At 33.3% G+C, this 17,666-nt stretch overlaps 2 protein-coding genes across 3 annotated transcripts; one reads left to right on the plus strand and one right to left on the minus strand.

Annotated features, from left to right (window-relative positions):
- Positions 1–212: 212 nt before the first annotated feature.
- LOC120342810 (putative methyltransferase DDB_G0268948) lies at positions 213–10,398 on the minus strand. 2 transcript variants are annotated; one of them, XM_039411792.2, is made up of 2 exons: positions 9,244–10,398; positions 213–1,234 (listed from the first exon to the last, which is right to left on the minus strand). In XM_039411792.2, the coding sequence occupies exon 2, from the start codon at positions 1,208–1,210 to the stop codon at positions 356–358; it is 855 nt and encodes a 284-aa protein (XP_039267726.2). In that variant the 5' UTR covers positions 1,211–1,234; positions 9,244–10,398; the 3' UTR covers positions 213–355. The 2 variants fall into 2 exon arrangements, with proteins under 2 accessions (XP_039267726.2, XP_077967062.1); XM_078110936.1 differs by lacking the exon at positions 9,244–10,398 and adding an exon at positions 1,477–1,965.
- Positions 10,399–14,907: 4,509 nt separating this feature from the next.
- On the plus strand, positions 14,908–16,585 carry LOC144420846 (uncharacterized). Its single transcript, XM_078110552.1, has 4 exons — positions 14,908–15,295; positions 15,412–15,625; positions 15,716–15,861; positions 16,258–16,585. Exons 1-4 carry the CDS (start codon positions 15,264–15,266, stop codon positions 16,583–16,585), a joined length of 720 nt encoding a protein of 239 aa, XP_077966678.1. The 5' UTR covers positions 14,908–15,263.
- Positions 16,586–17,666: the final 1,081 nt, after the last annotated feature.

The following is a 17,666-nucleotide window of genomic DNA, read 5'->3' on the forward strand; positions in this document are numbered from 1 at the left end:
GTACTTGACGAATCAGGAATTGGACGCTTGGAAGAATCCATACTCTACAAGTCTACAGTATATTATCCTTAAACAGGGAATGATTCAAGAGTCACTTGAATCACTTAGGATAGTTATATTTACTCTTGCTACAGCATCATTGCATTATATGCATACGGATCCTCCTGCACAAAAGCCCAGGAAAAGGAGAAGTATAGTCAGTCTCGCAGAAACCAAATAATTAACCCTCTGTTTTTTTTGGCAAATATCACATAAGTAAGGCGGTAATAAGGCCAGATAAATCGGATTACGTTTTACAAATCAAGTTGGATGCGATCTGAATATAGTAATAAATATATAAATTACATATGTATACTTATTTACACATAAAAATATAAAAGACTTTGATTTTGAATTTCAATCTCAAGTCGATGTCAGATATTCCAGTCTCGTTAACGTATTCTTTCAGTTTGTCTCCCATGACTTTAAGAGGAGCAACATCAGCATCGAAAAGATCATTGAAAACTTTGTAAGTGGGCATGGAAACAAAATATTGCTTCATTTCTGCCAAAGAAACATTGTGTTCTAAATCAATATCGCTGGCCTGATATTTTTTCAATCCAGTTATTTCATTGTAAAAGCCACGGTAATTATCACAACATTTCAGATATGGATGATTAACTTTAGAGTGGTATTGATGCAATGGTCTAAGAAAGTATTCCTCAAGAATGTGATTTCCTGACACTGATTGAGACGACTCTCTATTGCTTGGTGGAAGCAGGACGTCCACTCCGGAGACAGAAGCAGAAGACAATGCCACCAATCCATCGTCTTTAAGGACTCTTTTACATTCCGCTACGAATAAGTCAATATCCATATAGTGAGCAGCTCCAATACTAATCAACAGGTCGACAGAATTATTTTCTGCAGGAATAGCATTTTCTCGAGCGACGAAATATTTAGTCTTTGCTAAGTCGGTCATGGTTTTAGCCAACGTTATCTGTTCCTCACTTATATCAAAGCCAATAGCTGATTGAAAATACGGAAGAAACTTCCTGAGAGCTTCGCCATTTCCACATCCAGCATCCAAAAGAACATCAAATTTATTGTCTGAAGTTAATTTTCGCTTTTCTCTCAAATGTTGCATCACAACATCATACACCAAGTCTGGAAAATGTATTGGATTCGTTGCATAAAGTTCTGCTGATCCTTCCGACAACCAGGGTTCCATGCCGATCTTGTTTTCAAAATTCAGCTAATGAAAATAGCAAAAAAAAACGGAATTTATATCTAAAATGTGAATACAACAATATAAAAAGATAATATATTTTATTTGAAGCGGTCTAAAATAATTTTCGTTTATTCACGTCTTGACAGTCTCCACGCTGTAAATCAGTGATTCCTAACCTGGGTTCAATCGAAACCCTGGTGGAGCTGTTTCATGGGTTCGACGAAGGTCCTCAGAAACAGTTACATGTTATGAGACGTTTTTATTACCTAGTAATTATGCAAAAAATAACTTTGGTTCATCGCAGATATTCAAACTTCAACAACTAATATATCAGCTTAGTTGTGTGTATAGCTTCCTGCAGGACCTGTCGACGTTACTCCTTAAATTCCAGTACATTTCATTGAAATCTCACATCTGCACAGATGTTGCACGCTTGGGTGTGCGTACCTTTTAGATTCTTTTGGCCTCCGAATATATTAGGTTGTTATCAGTGGTGAGATTGAAATTTTTTGTTAGCTGGTTTCATCACATGTGGCATATTTTTTACATGGTTCTGTTACAGACGGAACATTGACAGAATTCAGTAAAGCTAACCGGTTCGCTGATCTAATAAAATTCAGTGAGACGGTTCTATAGAACCGGTGCGAACCGACTGAATCCCACCACTGGTTGTTATGAAAAACCAAGGGGTATATTTGCGTGACCCTTATTCATATTCTACCTTACTAATAAATTTTAACTCAGTTTCACAGATAAATCGAAGATAGACAGTAAATGTAGGCTACATAAATGAATGCAAAATGTGTTTGAGTGTATAAGTATAAGTATAAGTATAAGTTTATTTCGACTCCATAATCAGCAAAACAATAAAATAAATGGTAAAAATAAATAAATAAAAACTGATTATGAAATCAGGAGAGCGAACAAAACCTTAGATAAGGTTTAAAACGTACAGAATGTATATAAGATGGAAGGTTTTGCCAAGAAGATGTGGTACGTGTTCACTCACCTAAAATAATTGAAATATTTCACACACGCTCACACGCACCCACACACACAACCATATAGAGGTTATTAAGTAAAGGGAACATGAAAAATTACATACTGGTAGTTAATAAAAAATAAATAAATAAAAATTACTCGCCACACCATATTAATAAATTTATCATGATTGCCACTGCCAAATTGATCAATTTTATAAATGGGAGTGAACAGTAAAAATAAACTTTTATAAAAAAATATATTGTCAAGCTGATTATAGATGGAGTCAAATGCCAAAATGCCCAACCAATGTTGCCAGAATTGGGTGCATGAAGAGGTGGGCTAGACCACTTCATTGCCCAAACTAGAGCCTATTATTGCCAAATTATAGTCCAGATTGCAATAAGTATTTGAATCTATCAGTAACTTTATAAGTATGAGTAATTATAATTAATTATGGTAGAAAGACAGGGTATAGGAATATGTTGGTTGCTAAGGTTATAAGGTTTTTTTTTTCATTCTTAGATATTGACTTCTGCAAGGATAAAGGAATTAGGAATAAAGGAATTAGTATTGTTATTTCACAGGATCATATCTTCATTTAATTATTGTGGCGTAATAGATGTCAATTCAAGTTTATCGTGGATGAGACATCAGCCTGCGAATTTTGTTGTTGTAGACACCATTTATATTCAATAAACTAGCCATTGTATTAATCATCACAGAACGACCTGAAAAACAGAAAATAAATCTGCGAGTAGGATATTCAAGGGTTACATATTTGGAAACAGCACTACCCTACACTTTTGTTTAGAATTAATTATTATTTCGAGTAGATATTGATTATTAGTTATCTATCTATAAAACGCTAGTTCAAAGACCAGAGTTGAAATATGGTTGGGACACAGGGTGAATTCCTCGCAAACCATGCAGAAACTCTCAAACCACACTGACCATTCGTATGTTGGCCTTCACATTAACTTCACAGCAGAACCTCAACCTAGGATAAAATTTTGTATACACACAAAACAAATCATAGAATACCACAACAAATTAAAATGAAGGGGAGAATCCAATATATCTCCACTGGTCGCCTAATTACAATAATAGGTACAGGAGCTAAACTATACGGTCTACAACCCTCATAAGGTATCACACCACCCATATAGAAACAAAGACCATGCATGTGTAATGTCAAAAATCCAACGTTAAGCAAAAAGGGAACATGCACATGCAGATGTCAGAGTGTAAACAGCCATTTGAAAAATAAATAAATAAAATAATTTGCTGTGCATGCTACAGAACCCGACACACCAACATTAGATGTAGAACAGGTGGAGAGAGATTAACTGCCGGCTCAACAACAATCAGCAGCTGCAGGGGCAATAGCAATATTGTAGCTGTTTAATATTTTCATGAAAATAAGTATGTGCAAGTGAAGAGTGTCCCAACTTTCTATCATGGTCATTCATGAAGGTTCAATATTTTTTGTGTCCGAGCTATCAAAACGTTGTAGCTAATTACATACGAAAGAGTATATATATCAGTGTGGTTATGGAAAAATAACTTTTAATATTTGGATACCAAGTACGACTTAACTTGTTTCTGGAATGATTTTTTGGATTTTAATGACTTCAAATTCAAGGGGAGAGAGTTCCATAGCTTAGGTCCATTATAGCATAGGGCATGCTGGCTCACAGATTTACTCATAAACGGTATAAATAAATTGGAATTACTTCTTCGATTGGAGGTGGTTTTGGTTAGAATGTCATCAAAGCAGTTTGACAATGAGTTGTCATGAAAATCATAAACTAATGATAATACTTCAAATTTCATTATGTCTTCAACCTTGAGTATATTTAGCGATTTATAGAAATGATTTACGCTTTCACGTTTACTTTTCCTAAAGACAATTCTTAAAAAATTATTACAAATGCTTTGCAATTTCGAGACAAGTGTTTTATTACCATGGAGCCAGACTGAGCTACAATATCGGATATGACTTAGTAGTAGAGATTGAAACATTGCTAGTAAAGCTGATTGATTAACGCACTGGGATACTTTGGCAGCAACTGCCAAGTTCCTTTTTGTTTTACCAATAACATGCGACATTTGTGATTTCCATGACAGATTTTCATCAAAGATAACTCCTAGAAATTTTATTTCTTTCACTCTTTCAATTTCATTGTCATTGAGCAGTAGTGGTTTTGAACAACTCACACTTTTATGCTTGCTTGGGTGGAATAATACAAATTTAGTTTTGTTAGCATTAAGAGATAATTTGTTAACCAACATCCAGCTATGAATGTTAGTTAGTTCTTGGTTTGCAACTGTGAGTAGATCTTCAAGGTTTTTCCCATGAAGAATCAAGTCAGTGTCATCAGCAAACATGATCGACTCAGAGGATTTCAGACACCTGGACATGTCATTAATGTAAGCTAGAAAAAATAATGGGCCAAGTAAAGATCCTTGTGGAACTCCGTGCTTCATGACACAAATATTTGTAGAGAATGAGTTGTCATATTGCACAATTTGTTTCCTGTCTTGCAGGTAGCTCCTGATCCAATTGAATGGGACGCCTCTAATTCCATAGTGATAGAGCTTACTTAAAAGGATGGAATGGTCAATGGTGTCGAAAGCTTTTGAAATATCAAGAAATATTCCAATTGCATGTTGTTTGCTTTCAAAGGCCTTGGTCAGTTTGTGTACCAAAACATTAGCAGCCATAGCAGTGGAGTGATGCTTGCGGAAACCAAATTGATGAGAGTGGAAAACATTGTTAGTTTCAAAGAAGTTTGACATTCTACTATACATTATTTTCTCAAGAATCTTAGAAAATGATGGTAAAAGACTAATAGGTCTATAATTTCCAAGATCTGAAACACTACCCTTTTTAAATAGAGGAAGAACTTTAGATGTCTTGAAGCTTTCAATGAATAATCCACTAGATAGTGAAAGATTAAATATATATGTCAGGATGTCAATGATATGTTCTGGAACGTGTTTCAATACTTTGAATGGAATACCATCAATACCAAAACTTGACTTGGGCTTCATTTCGCGTATAATATTTTTTATTTCTAATGATGTAGTTGGCCTTAAAAACATGGATGAGGATTCTTGCTTCCCAAGATATGAAATGTAATTTTTGTCACAGCCAGCTGGTTGTGGCATACAGTCGAGCAGGGTTTGTGCCACTTGGGAAAAGTGTTCATTAAATTTATTTGCAATTTGTGTATTACTGCAATCGAGTCCAATCAAAGGACAAGAACCTGTTTTATTTTTACCAATAAGTTCATTAATTGTTTTCCACACTGCCTTGATGTTACCTTTGTGAGAGGCAAATTTAGATTTGTAATAATTTGATTTCTTTTTGTAGAGCAATCGAGTATAAAGGTTCCTGCATTCATTGAACTGTAATTTGTGCTTGTCATTTATGTTTTTATTGTTTATTAATTTCTTATAAAGTTTTTGTTTGACTTTGTTTAGTTTACGTAACTCAGTATCATACCAAGGTTTGTTTGAACTGTTTGTTTGTTTTTTGTAAGGAAAAGATTGAGAGTAAGCAGTAGAGAATTTTTCAAAAAATTTTTCAAAGCAAGTGTTGGGATCCTGGATGCTGCTGAAGTCATCAATATCAATAGAATTCAGTTCGTTCATAAAAGTATTCAAGTTGGACGAAGTAAACTGGCGGTAAAGCGTTTCAATTCTGTTCTGAATTTGCTTTTCTAGAAGAGAGCATTGTACAATTGGCAGATGATCAGAAACACATTCTGCTAAAACAGCACTATTAACTTTTTTATCATATACGTTTGTCCAAATGTGGTCTATACAGGTAGCAGAACTTGAAGTTATCCTGGTGGGGCAGTTTATCAGAGAATAATAGGCCATGTTGTGCATAATATCAACAAATAGGCTGGTATTCATACTGGACTCATCAATAAGATTATAGTTGAAGTCACCCATTATATAATTATAATTCAACTTGTTCATCTTTGAGAGAACTTGGGACAAGAGATTTCGAAAGTTAGCATTGTTCAATTCATCAGTTAGTGGTGATCTATAAATAGTACCGCAGGTTATTGTTTTATTTTCCAATAATATGTCAATAAATATAGATTCGAAAACCTTTTCACACATTATAGTAATATCCTTGCGGACAATGTATTTCAAATCATTTCGAATGTAGAGACCAACACCACCACCTCGGTGATGAGATCTACTGTTAGTGATAAAAATATAGCCATCCAATGTATTGAAATGGCCATTTGTACCAGATACAATCCATGTTTCATTTACAGCAATTACATGAGGCTTACAATTCAGTGAATTCACTAGTGCTTCAAATTTTGTGTAGTTTTTGAAAGAGGCTAAAGATCTGATATTGAGTGAAAGAGTCATGAAACCACTTAGTTTAAAACTATCATTGAATTTGAGGTCATTGACATCACTAGAGCAAATATACTGATTTGAGCTGTTGTACATGAAAACACTGTTTATGTTGTTGAATTCATCATTGTCAGTATTGGCTGACTCCAGAAACATTTGGTTTAGGTATTCAGGATCAAGTATTTTAGTAAGTGCCTGGGTTTCAGCTTTTTCTGAATGAAGGGAAGTACATGATTCTAATAATTCAGAATCAGAGAGAGAAGAGAATGGTATGCAATCTTTTTCACAAAAGAAACAGCACCAAGGCATATCATCAGCTTCAGATTGCAGGTTTTCATACTGCTGGTTAGAGATATTGGTGCATTTTAAATGTATCCAATGTGAGCAAATGTTGCAAAAAATAGCTTTCTGATTAGTTCGGACTGATTTGTGGCAATTTCTACAGGGATATTTTAAATTATGTTTCATGGTGGTGGCAAAGTAATGAAATAAAAAAAGTATAGTGAAGTAAGACAAAATCTAAAATACAAAGCTTGAATACAAAGTTTCCAGGTGCAGAACTTATGGTTAAATAAGTACTAGCCTAATTAGCATAAAGAAAATAAGGGTGAAAATAAATTGAGTTAAATTAAATTATATTATCAACCCTGTGCTAAAGGCCACCACTATACCAATGAGACCAAGTTGCAAACAGTGTGCCTATTTGCTAGGTCCCATTGGGCGAGCAGCAGCCCTGGAGTACAGGGGACGAGAGAGAGTAGTGATATCGTTTAAACAAGATATAACTCGCCTTCTGTCCAAGTAAGCGTATATAGTCCCATTCATTGTCGACACCTTATGCTTCCCGAATGCTTCCTTGGCAGCGGCGAGGAGCTTGAGCCTATTCCGGGTCAAGGACTCCGTGATGGACAAACCGCTGCCTTTTAGATCTTTCTTCCTACCATATATTAAATTTTTTGTCGATCTTCGGACAAATTTAATAATGATGGGGTTCTTCGGGGACTTGGATCGCAATTTATGGGTTATATCAATATCCGTGTTAACAATAGGCTGGTCAAGATTGAAGTTAGTGTTCAGGGTGTTAACAACAAAGTCTTCAAACTTGTAGTACTCAGATTCTGGAACCGATTTGCAGCCATGAAGAACAACACAGTTCCTCCGGCTGTACTGTTCCTGATCATCTTGCTGTTTTTCACATAACTCCAGTCTTTTTATAATCTCCTCGATCTTAAGAGAGATTTGAGCCACATCATGCTGGAACTTCTTAACAGCTTCAGACTTGCTGCCATGGTCTTCAGTGGCAGACAGTTCATCTGAGCGTTGCATGAGCGCTTTTTGGTTGGCCTGGAGGGATGTAACAGCAGCCAGAATCTGGTTATGAACTTCGGTATTCATATTGATTTTCCGTGGAGTTTCGAGTTGAACAGGTAATTATTTCAGCAGAATCTAATGTAGTATTATAATTAGACAGGTATATTCCGTTTGTTGATATAATCGAAGGTAGCAGGCTTTAGTACTTAAGTTAACCAAAGATTAAACTATCATCTGCAAACTTAATTATACAGCGAATAAAATGTGTGTGTTTGAATTCTCTAGGACCTAGGTGATAAATTTGCGAGAAAGTATACTTAATTGCAGTGTTTTGCCCGAAGTTATCATCATTCGTTCCGGACAACTCGATATGGCGCCGAGTCATATACTATATTTATTTCTTTAATATAAAACAATTGGCAAACGCTTTTATCCGCATTTATTGCATTTTAAAGTTTGAGAAACAAATGATCTGAGCTACTAACGTTTTTGAGGCATATTACCACTTTTCGGATTTTTAAAGATATATTTGGAAATCTACTTGCGTGTTTGATTAACTATTCATGTCATATTATAAAAGGGGTATAAAAAGTCGATTGGGACCAACGTATATAAGTAAAGGGAAACTTTTTTTTATCAGTTTTTCGTCTTTTCACCCGCATAACTTGAACAACAAAAAAACATCAGCTACCCCTGTCGCCGACACTATTGTTATAAAATTATGGCTATTTCCTCACGGGGTATTGGTATCTTAGGTTATACCACAATACTCATTTCTATAACCTTGCACGACATTAGCTTCCTCTTTTTAGAGTTAGGATTGGATTCTTAGTTTTAACCGCTAAGTACGGCCGGGTTCGACGGGAGCTTGCAGAGTAGCGCAAAGAATCATTGCTGTAAACAAACTTTTCGTAAATGAAGTAATATTATCATAACGCGAATTGAACATAACAGGATCCCCATCCAAATTATTTTTATGTAATGCACTGTCATCCTTTTAAATCATATATTTCTTTGCCTAACTCAATCTCATCTAACTTATACATAATGAAGCCTCAACGTTTTGTCGCTGAGCAACCTGCGAGTCTGACATTAGCTCACACGTATTCAGACACTCGCATTGCCCTATTTCACTTGATTGTTTAATTTAGAATAAATTACCAACCACAGTAAAAATAAATAAATATAAGTTGCTACTTTATAAAAGTAACTACATTTTGGCTTTATATCACTGTCACTAGAATACCTGTCACAGATATACACTGGTTGTTGAAATAATATTTCACATCCCGACTTTCATCATCATATATATATATATCATTACATAACATAAGTTAACGCAGAACACTAACCCTCTGTCCATGGACCAGTGCAATAATCTACAAATCTGCTTGTAATTGCAATACTAATTCCCAGCAATTGTTGTTTGCGCAAAAGCGTCATTTTCGCCCCGATTTAGCTTGCTGCCAAGCGGCAAAAATGCTGAATAAGTAAAATAACAAAAGCCTGAGTGGCAGCATAAGTTGCCACTGTCACAGTCCATCGCTTCAAAACAATTGTCTGAATAAAAGGCCTTCATATTTCGTAACCAATGATTAGTACCAATTTTCCCCGGGGATTAAACTAGAAACGGCGTTGTATTTCTGGTGAGGTATTTCTGCTATTAGACTGAATAGCCCAAAAGGTTAATTTAACAAACAAAAAGGATGACGCAATAAATTTAGTTTGCCACATACATCAAATACGGCACGTGCATACAGTAATATGAATCTGTTGGAAAATATGGAAATCCCGTATAGTTCAGAATCAATCGGAAAATCATCCTTAAAGCCATACTTACAATAAACCGGAAAAATTCTTGAATTTAAAAAAACGAGTAACATTTTAATTCAGCAAAACCAATTACACGACATTCATATGGCGATGAAAACCAAATGACCATACACCTATTAATCGAGATATCTCTTAATTAATGAAATAAGTAAGCAATGCAGCTGGGCCATCAAAAAGCGGCGCCAAATCTTTTCTTACCAGATCAAATACAAAATCTAACGGATCTGGGACATTGTCATGCAGTTGGATATAGTGAACAGATCAAGTATATAAAATAATGAGTCTGCGGTATATGATAACTTCATATAATTCAAACATGCACACTGGAACCAATTCACTATTCAAAATAGAGGGCTTTAGATCTTTTATAACTTTATTAGTACCATTGTTTTGCAATAATGCCTGGTGACAAGTACTAATATAATATATTCAAATACAGACAATACCAATTCAATGACCCACAAATCATAATTTAATATAATTTATGGAAATATTTCAAACTTGCAAATTTATTGACTATCAGTTTATTTGATTTGCCATAAATTAGGCTTTGATAAACAAAAGTGAACAGCTCAATCTTTCATCTTATATTTAATATCAAAACATTATCCAAAATCGCTCCTTTATTCATTTTTGAAAGCGAGCCTTATTTACGCGCACCAGGAAATTATATTATATTTAAATATGCGTCATGTTAAAAACGCTTAAGTAATATTTTTTCTATAGTTCATCTTCAATTATATTTTGACAGACGTTGGAAACGGAAAACGGAAACCTTTTCTCAAATGTTTGATTGAACGGAATTATTTTTGCAATGTTTCGAAATCTTACACCTATATGTGGATTCACACACTTCAAAACAATAAGTGTTTGAATTCACTTCAATATAGCTAACATAGCCAGTGAATAATATTTACGTGGGAGTCAGAAATATTATCAACTCCAAAAACTTGAAATAAAATTTAGGAATCTAAAACATACTGTCTTGAAATTTTTTTTTATTTTTTTTAAAAATCATCATTAGCACACAGTCGACTATTTTTTAGTTTGGGTCAGATTGAAAATAAACAATAAGAAAATTGCTCTATTGTCGCGACCACTGAGAAATGAATATCGTGATGAGACAAATATTTATTCTGGTCACCAAATACGTACAGAAACATAAGCTATACACATAGAAACAGTTACTAAAATTTCAGTTATTGACTACTTCGCAAATTGTATCGTTGACCGATAGATGTTGCTTTCTGGGTATATATTGAATATGTTACACGTTGTATACTATGTCATACATACTATATAATATTCTACAAATGATACGTTGGGAAAAAAATAAAGAAAAGACATTAGCTTCTTCTTTTTAGAGTTGGGATTGGACTCTTAGTTTTAACCGCTAAGTACGGTGGGGTTCGACGGGAGCTTGCAGAGTAGCGCAAAGAAGCATTGCTGTAAACAAACTTTTCGTAAATGAAGTAATATTATCATAATGCGAATTGGACATAACAGGATCCCAATTCAATTTTTTTTTTTGGTAATGAACTGTCATCCTCTTAAATCATATATTTCTTTGCCTAACTCAATCTCATCTAACTTATACATAATGAGGCTTCAACGTTTTGTCGCTGAGCAACCTGCGATTGTGACATTAGCTCACACGTATTCAGACACTCGCATTGCCCTATTTCACTTGATTGTTTTACAATAAATCAACAACCACAGTCAAAATGATTAAATATAAGTTGCTACTTTATAAAAGAAACTACAGTTTGACTTTAGATCACTGTCACTAGAATAACTGTCACAGATATGCACTGGTTGTTGAAAAAATATTCCACAATCCGATTTTCATCATATATATATCATTACATAACATAACCTGTGTATATATTATACATCATGACATAAGTTACCGCAGAACACTAACCCTCTGTCCATAGACCAGTACAATGATCTACAAATCTGCTTGTAATTGCAATACTAATTCTCAGCAATTGTTTCTGCACAAAAGCGATTTAATAAAACAATTGTCTGAATAAAATGCCTTCATATTTCGTAAGCAATGATTAGTAACAATTTGCCTCGGGGATTAAACTAGAAACGGCGTTGTATTTCTGGTGAGGTATTTCTGCTATTAGACTGAATAGCTCAATAATTTGATTCAAAGAACAAAAAGGATGACGCAATAAATTTAGTTTGCCACATACATCAAATACGGCACGTGCATACAGTAATATGAATCTGTTGGAAAATATGGAAATTCCGTATAGTTCAGAATCAATCGGAAAATCATCCTAAAGCCATGCTTACAATAAACCGTAAAAATACTTGAATTTTAAGAAACGGGTAAAATTTTAATTCAGCAAAGTCAATTATACGACATTTATATGGCGATAAAAACCAAATTACCATACACTTATTAATCGAGATATCTCTTAATTAATGAAAACAAGTAAGCAATGCGAATGGGCCATCAAAACGCGGCGCCAAATCTTTTCTTACCAGATCAAATACAAAATCTAACGGAGCTGGGACATTGTCATGGATATAGTGAACAAACAAATCAAGTATCTAAAACAGTGGTTCTCAACCTTTTACCGACCGAAAATGAATTAACCATGTGCCGTTTGCGGATTCTGGTATAGCTTTGTTTAGCCTTGTACATCGCAGCATTTGCGAGATTCAATTTTGATTACTAAAACTAAAGTAAAGCTCCGCGGAAGACATAATGATAATTAAGTTAATTAATGCACAATTAATTTCTTGAAACACAACTGAAAACTGACAAATAACTCTAAAAACTACAAAAACCAGCCAATGTTTGCAACCATGCTTGAATATCTGTTTGAGCGAAAAAAGTGCCTGAGCGGCTGGGTGCAGAAATTGCATTTGTTATGTGTTGCGTCATTATTGACTCCTTGGTTATAGTTGAAAGGAAACTGAATGTTTGGGGAAACATCCGTTCAGCGAATACACACAGTAAGGAAGATGAAGCGTTGCTGGCATATTTTAGCCAACCCAAAGGTTAATTGTTGCAATAATTCAAATCTGCTCGCGTACCACTCAAAAAGATCCCGCGTACCAATATGCTATGCCATACATACTATATAATATTCTACAAATGATATGTTGCGAAAAAAAAAAATAATTATGTATGAAAGATACTGTTCCAAAAAGTACAAGTAATTTGGCAAGTATCAGGCAGTTGTGATGAAAAAGTCGTTGATATCATCTCTACAACATTTAGTTATCATATGCACTGTTTCCTTCTTTTACTTTCTGCAATTTATGCAAAGTTTGGAATGTGCTGGAAACCAGGTTATTGAATGTAGCTCTGAAAAATTTCAACATCTAGATAAATTCTACAAAAGTTCATGCATCAAGTAACTACGATAAAGGAAATTTGTGATTGTTTATGAGAGTTTAAACTGAAAGTAATAACTTTCAGACTTTCACTCAGAATTTTATTGCTTTGTCAAAATTCGTCAAATAACTTTTACGACGTTTTGCTATATTTCACAACATATACACCACGGGAATTACTAAAACTATATTTTTCTATTTTGGCCACATTTGAGTATTATTTCTGTAGCCAATTATTACTTCAAATATTCCATGGTCTGTATTTAAATAAAAAGAATATGAAATAAATCTCTGAATGTACCGAAGCTGTAACAATGTTAGTCGGCTATAGTAGACTCTTTTTAAATGACTGGAATGTGATTTTAATGATTACTTAATTCTTAAATCACGATTGTTGACGCCAGATAAAATGTGAAGCTCTCAACATATTTTAGATTTATTTCTAAAAATACTTTAATCGAGTTATAATAGTTAATACTATAAAACTCTAATAATAATAGTTAATACTATAAAGCTTGTGGTATTAATCTAAAATCTACAAAAAGAGATTGTCGTTTTTCGAAAATGCAAAACCATGCTAAAAGCGTCACGAAAAGTGAAGTAGAACAGATGTCTGAAGTGATCATTAGTTTATAATTTTAAATGCTCAACTAATCCTATTAATTTATATTTGTTAAGCTGTCGAAAATGATCACAGGAGTAATTACCATAAGCAATTTCATGAAAAACATTCTTCAATAGGTCCACTCGGTGTCCAAAAATCAATTTACGCTACCAGGCACTGGTAGATTGCAGCAGTATCAATTAAAATGATATTTACTGGTACTTAAGCTAAATGGTAAGCAATTACAATCAATAACAGTAATTTTCACCAAGATCGAGAAGCGGAATATAAATAAAGAAATGCAGTAATGCTAGAAAAGATTCAGCAGTATTCTTAGAAACATATTTTCAATTTGAACTGAGAATAAAGGTGTATGATTAACCAAAAATAAAAATGAATTTTTAATCAAAAATATTTTGTTATTATTATTATTATTATTATATAATGTTATTTGTTTTATAATGAATCTAAACCTTACTATCAGTTGGAATTGAACAAGACTAACTACTGATCCTTTGTCAGTGCCTTGGCACTGGTGGTTACGTATGCGCACATATGTTGTAGAAAGAATAAAGATGACTCTATCATTTGTATTAACAGTTTTGCTGCACTTTAACACAATTCATTTCTGTAATGTTTTGTCTGACCGACCGAGGTCAAGCTTACCCAGACAGTCTTACGACAAGAAAGGCGATAGCGTGTGCATTAAAAATGGTTATCCCGCAGTTCTGTAAAAAATATTACTAAATGAAATGATCATATATACTCCATTCTTTTAGAAATTCGACAATGGCGTGAGCTCATGCTGGGTGAAGACTACGATGTCTGCTGACCGTGGCTATAGGATAACTTTGTCCAACAGTTATCCGAAATTGTAGTCTTGACGCTTTTCTTGTCATAGTTGAAATATACTTGTCTGTTGATGTCTGACTTCGGTGATAAAAATCATTTGTATAAGTGTGCAGTGCGACTTTTGAATCACATGAGAAATTTATAATATTTAAATTGATCAATTCTGGCTGAGGAATAATGTGTTTAAAAACTAGAAATATTGTTTTACAATTCCTCCTTCCATTTGTTTATATTACAGGTATTTTGTTCACGTATATTTGAAAGACGTGATTAAAGAACATGGCATGTGGTCTGTTGCGAAATATTTCGACACAATTTTTTTCTGATAAGCAAGTAGAATAAAAACAATCGACGTATGTTTCAATTATGTATGGTAGATAGAACTATCGTCAGAAATAACATTAAGCATATTCTGACTCACAAAAGTGTCATGTGGATATTTTTAGAACGCAAAGCATTTTAATAATTAAATAGAAATGAACGGTAACAGTAATCGAAGAAATCTTCAGGCTCTCGTTTTCGGAAATGCAATTTACGTTTGTCGAGACATTTCAATTTCACGAAGAAAAAATACTTCATGAAATCGATATATAAAAAGGTCGGAATCAGAGAACGAAACATTAAACATTTTGACGCGTTGTTGCGAATCTCGAGCCATCGAATTTGGAGGCCAAAGTGTTTTACAGTTTTTTCTCGCAGAATTTACATTGAAGTTTAAAAACTATGAAGTCTCAAACAAAATTCAACATGTGCAGGTATGCAATATAATTTATCTACTATTATAACTTTTTGTAATTATAACCTCATGAAAAATATATGTATGTTGGTAAGTTGTAGTTATTTCCATATTAACAAATTTTTATTTTTTCAGTGAAGTTTTAGTTGAGATATCACGCGGAGAACAAGATTGGACAGAAGTCAGGGAATGCCTTGTTCGAGCTTTTCATCATTATTCTTTGTATAAATACTTGATACCAAACGAACAAACAAGACCAGAATTTTTGAGAAGATATTTAGAAGCAATATATGACGTCACTATACGTAATGGAAACTCAATACTTTTAGTTGGAAGATTATCTGAAAATGTAAGTACCGGTATACTAAATGAGTTTATTCGTATCTAATTCAAAACAAAATTATACCTATTAAATGTTTTATTTTTATATCAAATACAGAACACAATTATAGGAGGAGTTATGGTTGTTCCGCCATCTAAAGAATATGGAGGATGGGAATGTGAAAAAGCTGATGATTTTTACGAAGCTTATGAAAAATATAAATTGAGAGAAATCGATCTTGAAGCATTTGTAAGAATGGAAAAGTAAGTTTGGACTTTTCAAATAACTCTATGATTTGCCAGCTTTCTACTTGTCAGAGATAGAAAAGAGAAATTAATTTAGATATTTCATTTCTATTCATTTATATTATTTATATTCATATATGAAGAATGGGAATATGAAAATATATCAAAACATGTTTGTTCAACTAAAGTACCGTTATGGAATGGAATATTTTGTGCGGTTGATCCTAAATATTCAGGAAAAGGTTGTGGGAGTATGAGTTATAATGAATGCTTGAAAATAATTAAAAATATTCAAGAAAGCAATAAGAAGAAAAAACTTCAAATTAAACACGAAGAAAATACTGGAATAAAATCAAGAAAATTAATAAAGAGATTGACAGATTCAGAAAGCTCACCAATGCTCTTCATGATTAGTCACAGTAAACGAGCAGTTCAATTTCACCTAAAGAATGGTTTTCAGTCCGTTGCCGACATTCCGTACTACGATGAAAACACATCGGCTGATCAAGATAATTCTCAATTCAACGCTACTGTATTGATGATGGATCCTCTTAACGCTGATAGAATTGCTGACTTTAAGAAAAAAATAAATTTTCCAACAGAGAGAACAAACAATATCGAAACTGGTTTACAAATGACACATATTTCTGTAACAGCTGAATCTCATTTGATACACAACAGCTCAATTACTAGCATAATAAATATGTATGATCGCTTGAAAATCACTAGAAATAGAGGGTAAATAAAAAAGTTATCAAATAAGATAGCTTTCTTTAGAGTTACTTTGAGATCGGTACTAAATATTAATACACTTCCAACGTGTCTCGTTGACTAAAATTTGTTTTCAGTTGAATAATTAAAAATACTGTGAGACTTTTAGCTCTGAAAAGTATATATATATATAAGTAAAATGTCACACAAAACAATCTTTTTTAAATTATTTAATCTGTTTGTAATGTTATATCAAAAATTAGCAGCTGTGAAATGTTCTTTTCCTTTCTCATTTATAATTTTTTAAATGGGTGCTTTTTACAAATTTGGCTCGATTATTCACTGTTTAATTTTTGTATATGTTTTTATTACATCTTATACAATTTTTCCTATTTTGCTCAAATTATGTTTTATATATACTTAATAATACACTGACCTATTTATTGATACGTTGTCTTGTTTTTCTCTACTGCATGGGAATTCAAGTAATTCTCTTATAGGAGTGATTATGTAGTGCTGTCTGACAGATCTTTATATAAGAAGACGTGATTTACAAGTAAAATTCTCAGCCGTTTTGATAACAGACACAATATATTCGTTAATATGTTGAGAGGGTGTGGAAAACCAGGTAATCCGTGAAAATTGAGTTGAATATTCCGATATTTGACTGATCTGAATTGAAATCTTGAAATCAGTCACAAATTATTAGGGTTTTTCAATCGTCAATTTTTTTTACACTAGCATATCTATATCATTTAATTAAGATGCGACAGGAAGTATTGTCTGTCTTTGGAAATAGGTTCAGATAATGCTTAGTTGAACAACTAACACATGAATCTTTTATATATTAGAGTTTGCCACTTGAAATTAGTAATTTTGGTCATAATTTGGATAGACCAACAGTAGACAGAGTTATAATATTTTAGGTAAAGTCAAATGCTGTCAGATCGCGTTTTAATGTTTTATTAGGAAGGTAAGTTCTGGAAAATATATATAACACTAGAAAAATTTGAATACATCTAACAGTTTTAGTCATTCTGTGGTTAACAGGGAATACTTTTTAATGTTATTATGTAATGTTTTTACTTTGCGAAAATATAAGTTTGTGATCA

This window comes from Styela clava, chromosome 3, assembly GCF_964204865.1.
Source record: "Styela clava chromosome 3, kaStyClav1.hap1.2, whole genome shotgun sequence".
Taxonomy (NCBI): Eukaryota; Metazoa; Chordata; class Ascidiacea; order Stolidobranchia; family Styelidae; genus Styela; species Styela clava.

What these genes read in the sequence shown, in the direction of transcription:
- LOC144420846 (XM_078110552.1), top strand. Translation starts at nt 15,264, where the DNA reads ATGAAGTCTCAAACAAAATTCAACATGTGCAG. An exon ending in ACAAAATTCAACATGTGCAG is followed by an intron (nt 15,296 to 15,411) that starts GTATGCAATATA and finishes TTATTTTTTCAG; the next exon opens with TGAAGTTTTAGTTGAGATAT. An exon ending in TTGGAAGATTATCTGAAAAT is followed by an intron (nt 15,626 to 15,715) that starts GTAAGTACCGGT and finishes TATCAAATACAG; the next exon opens with AACACAATTATAGGAGGAGT.
- LOC120342810 (XM_039411792.2), bottom strand. Translation starts at nt 1,210, where the DNA reads ATGGAACCCTGGTTGTCGGAAGGATCAGCAGAACTTTATGCAACGAAT.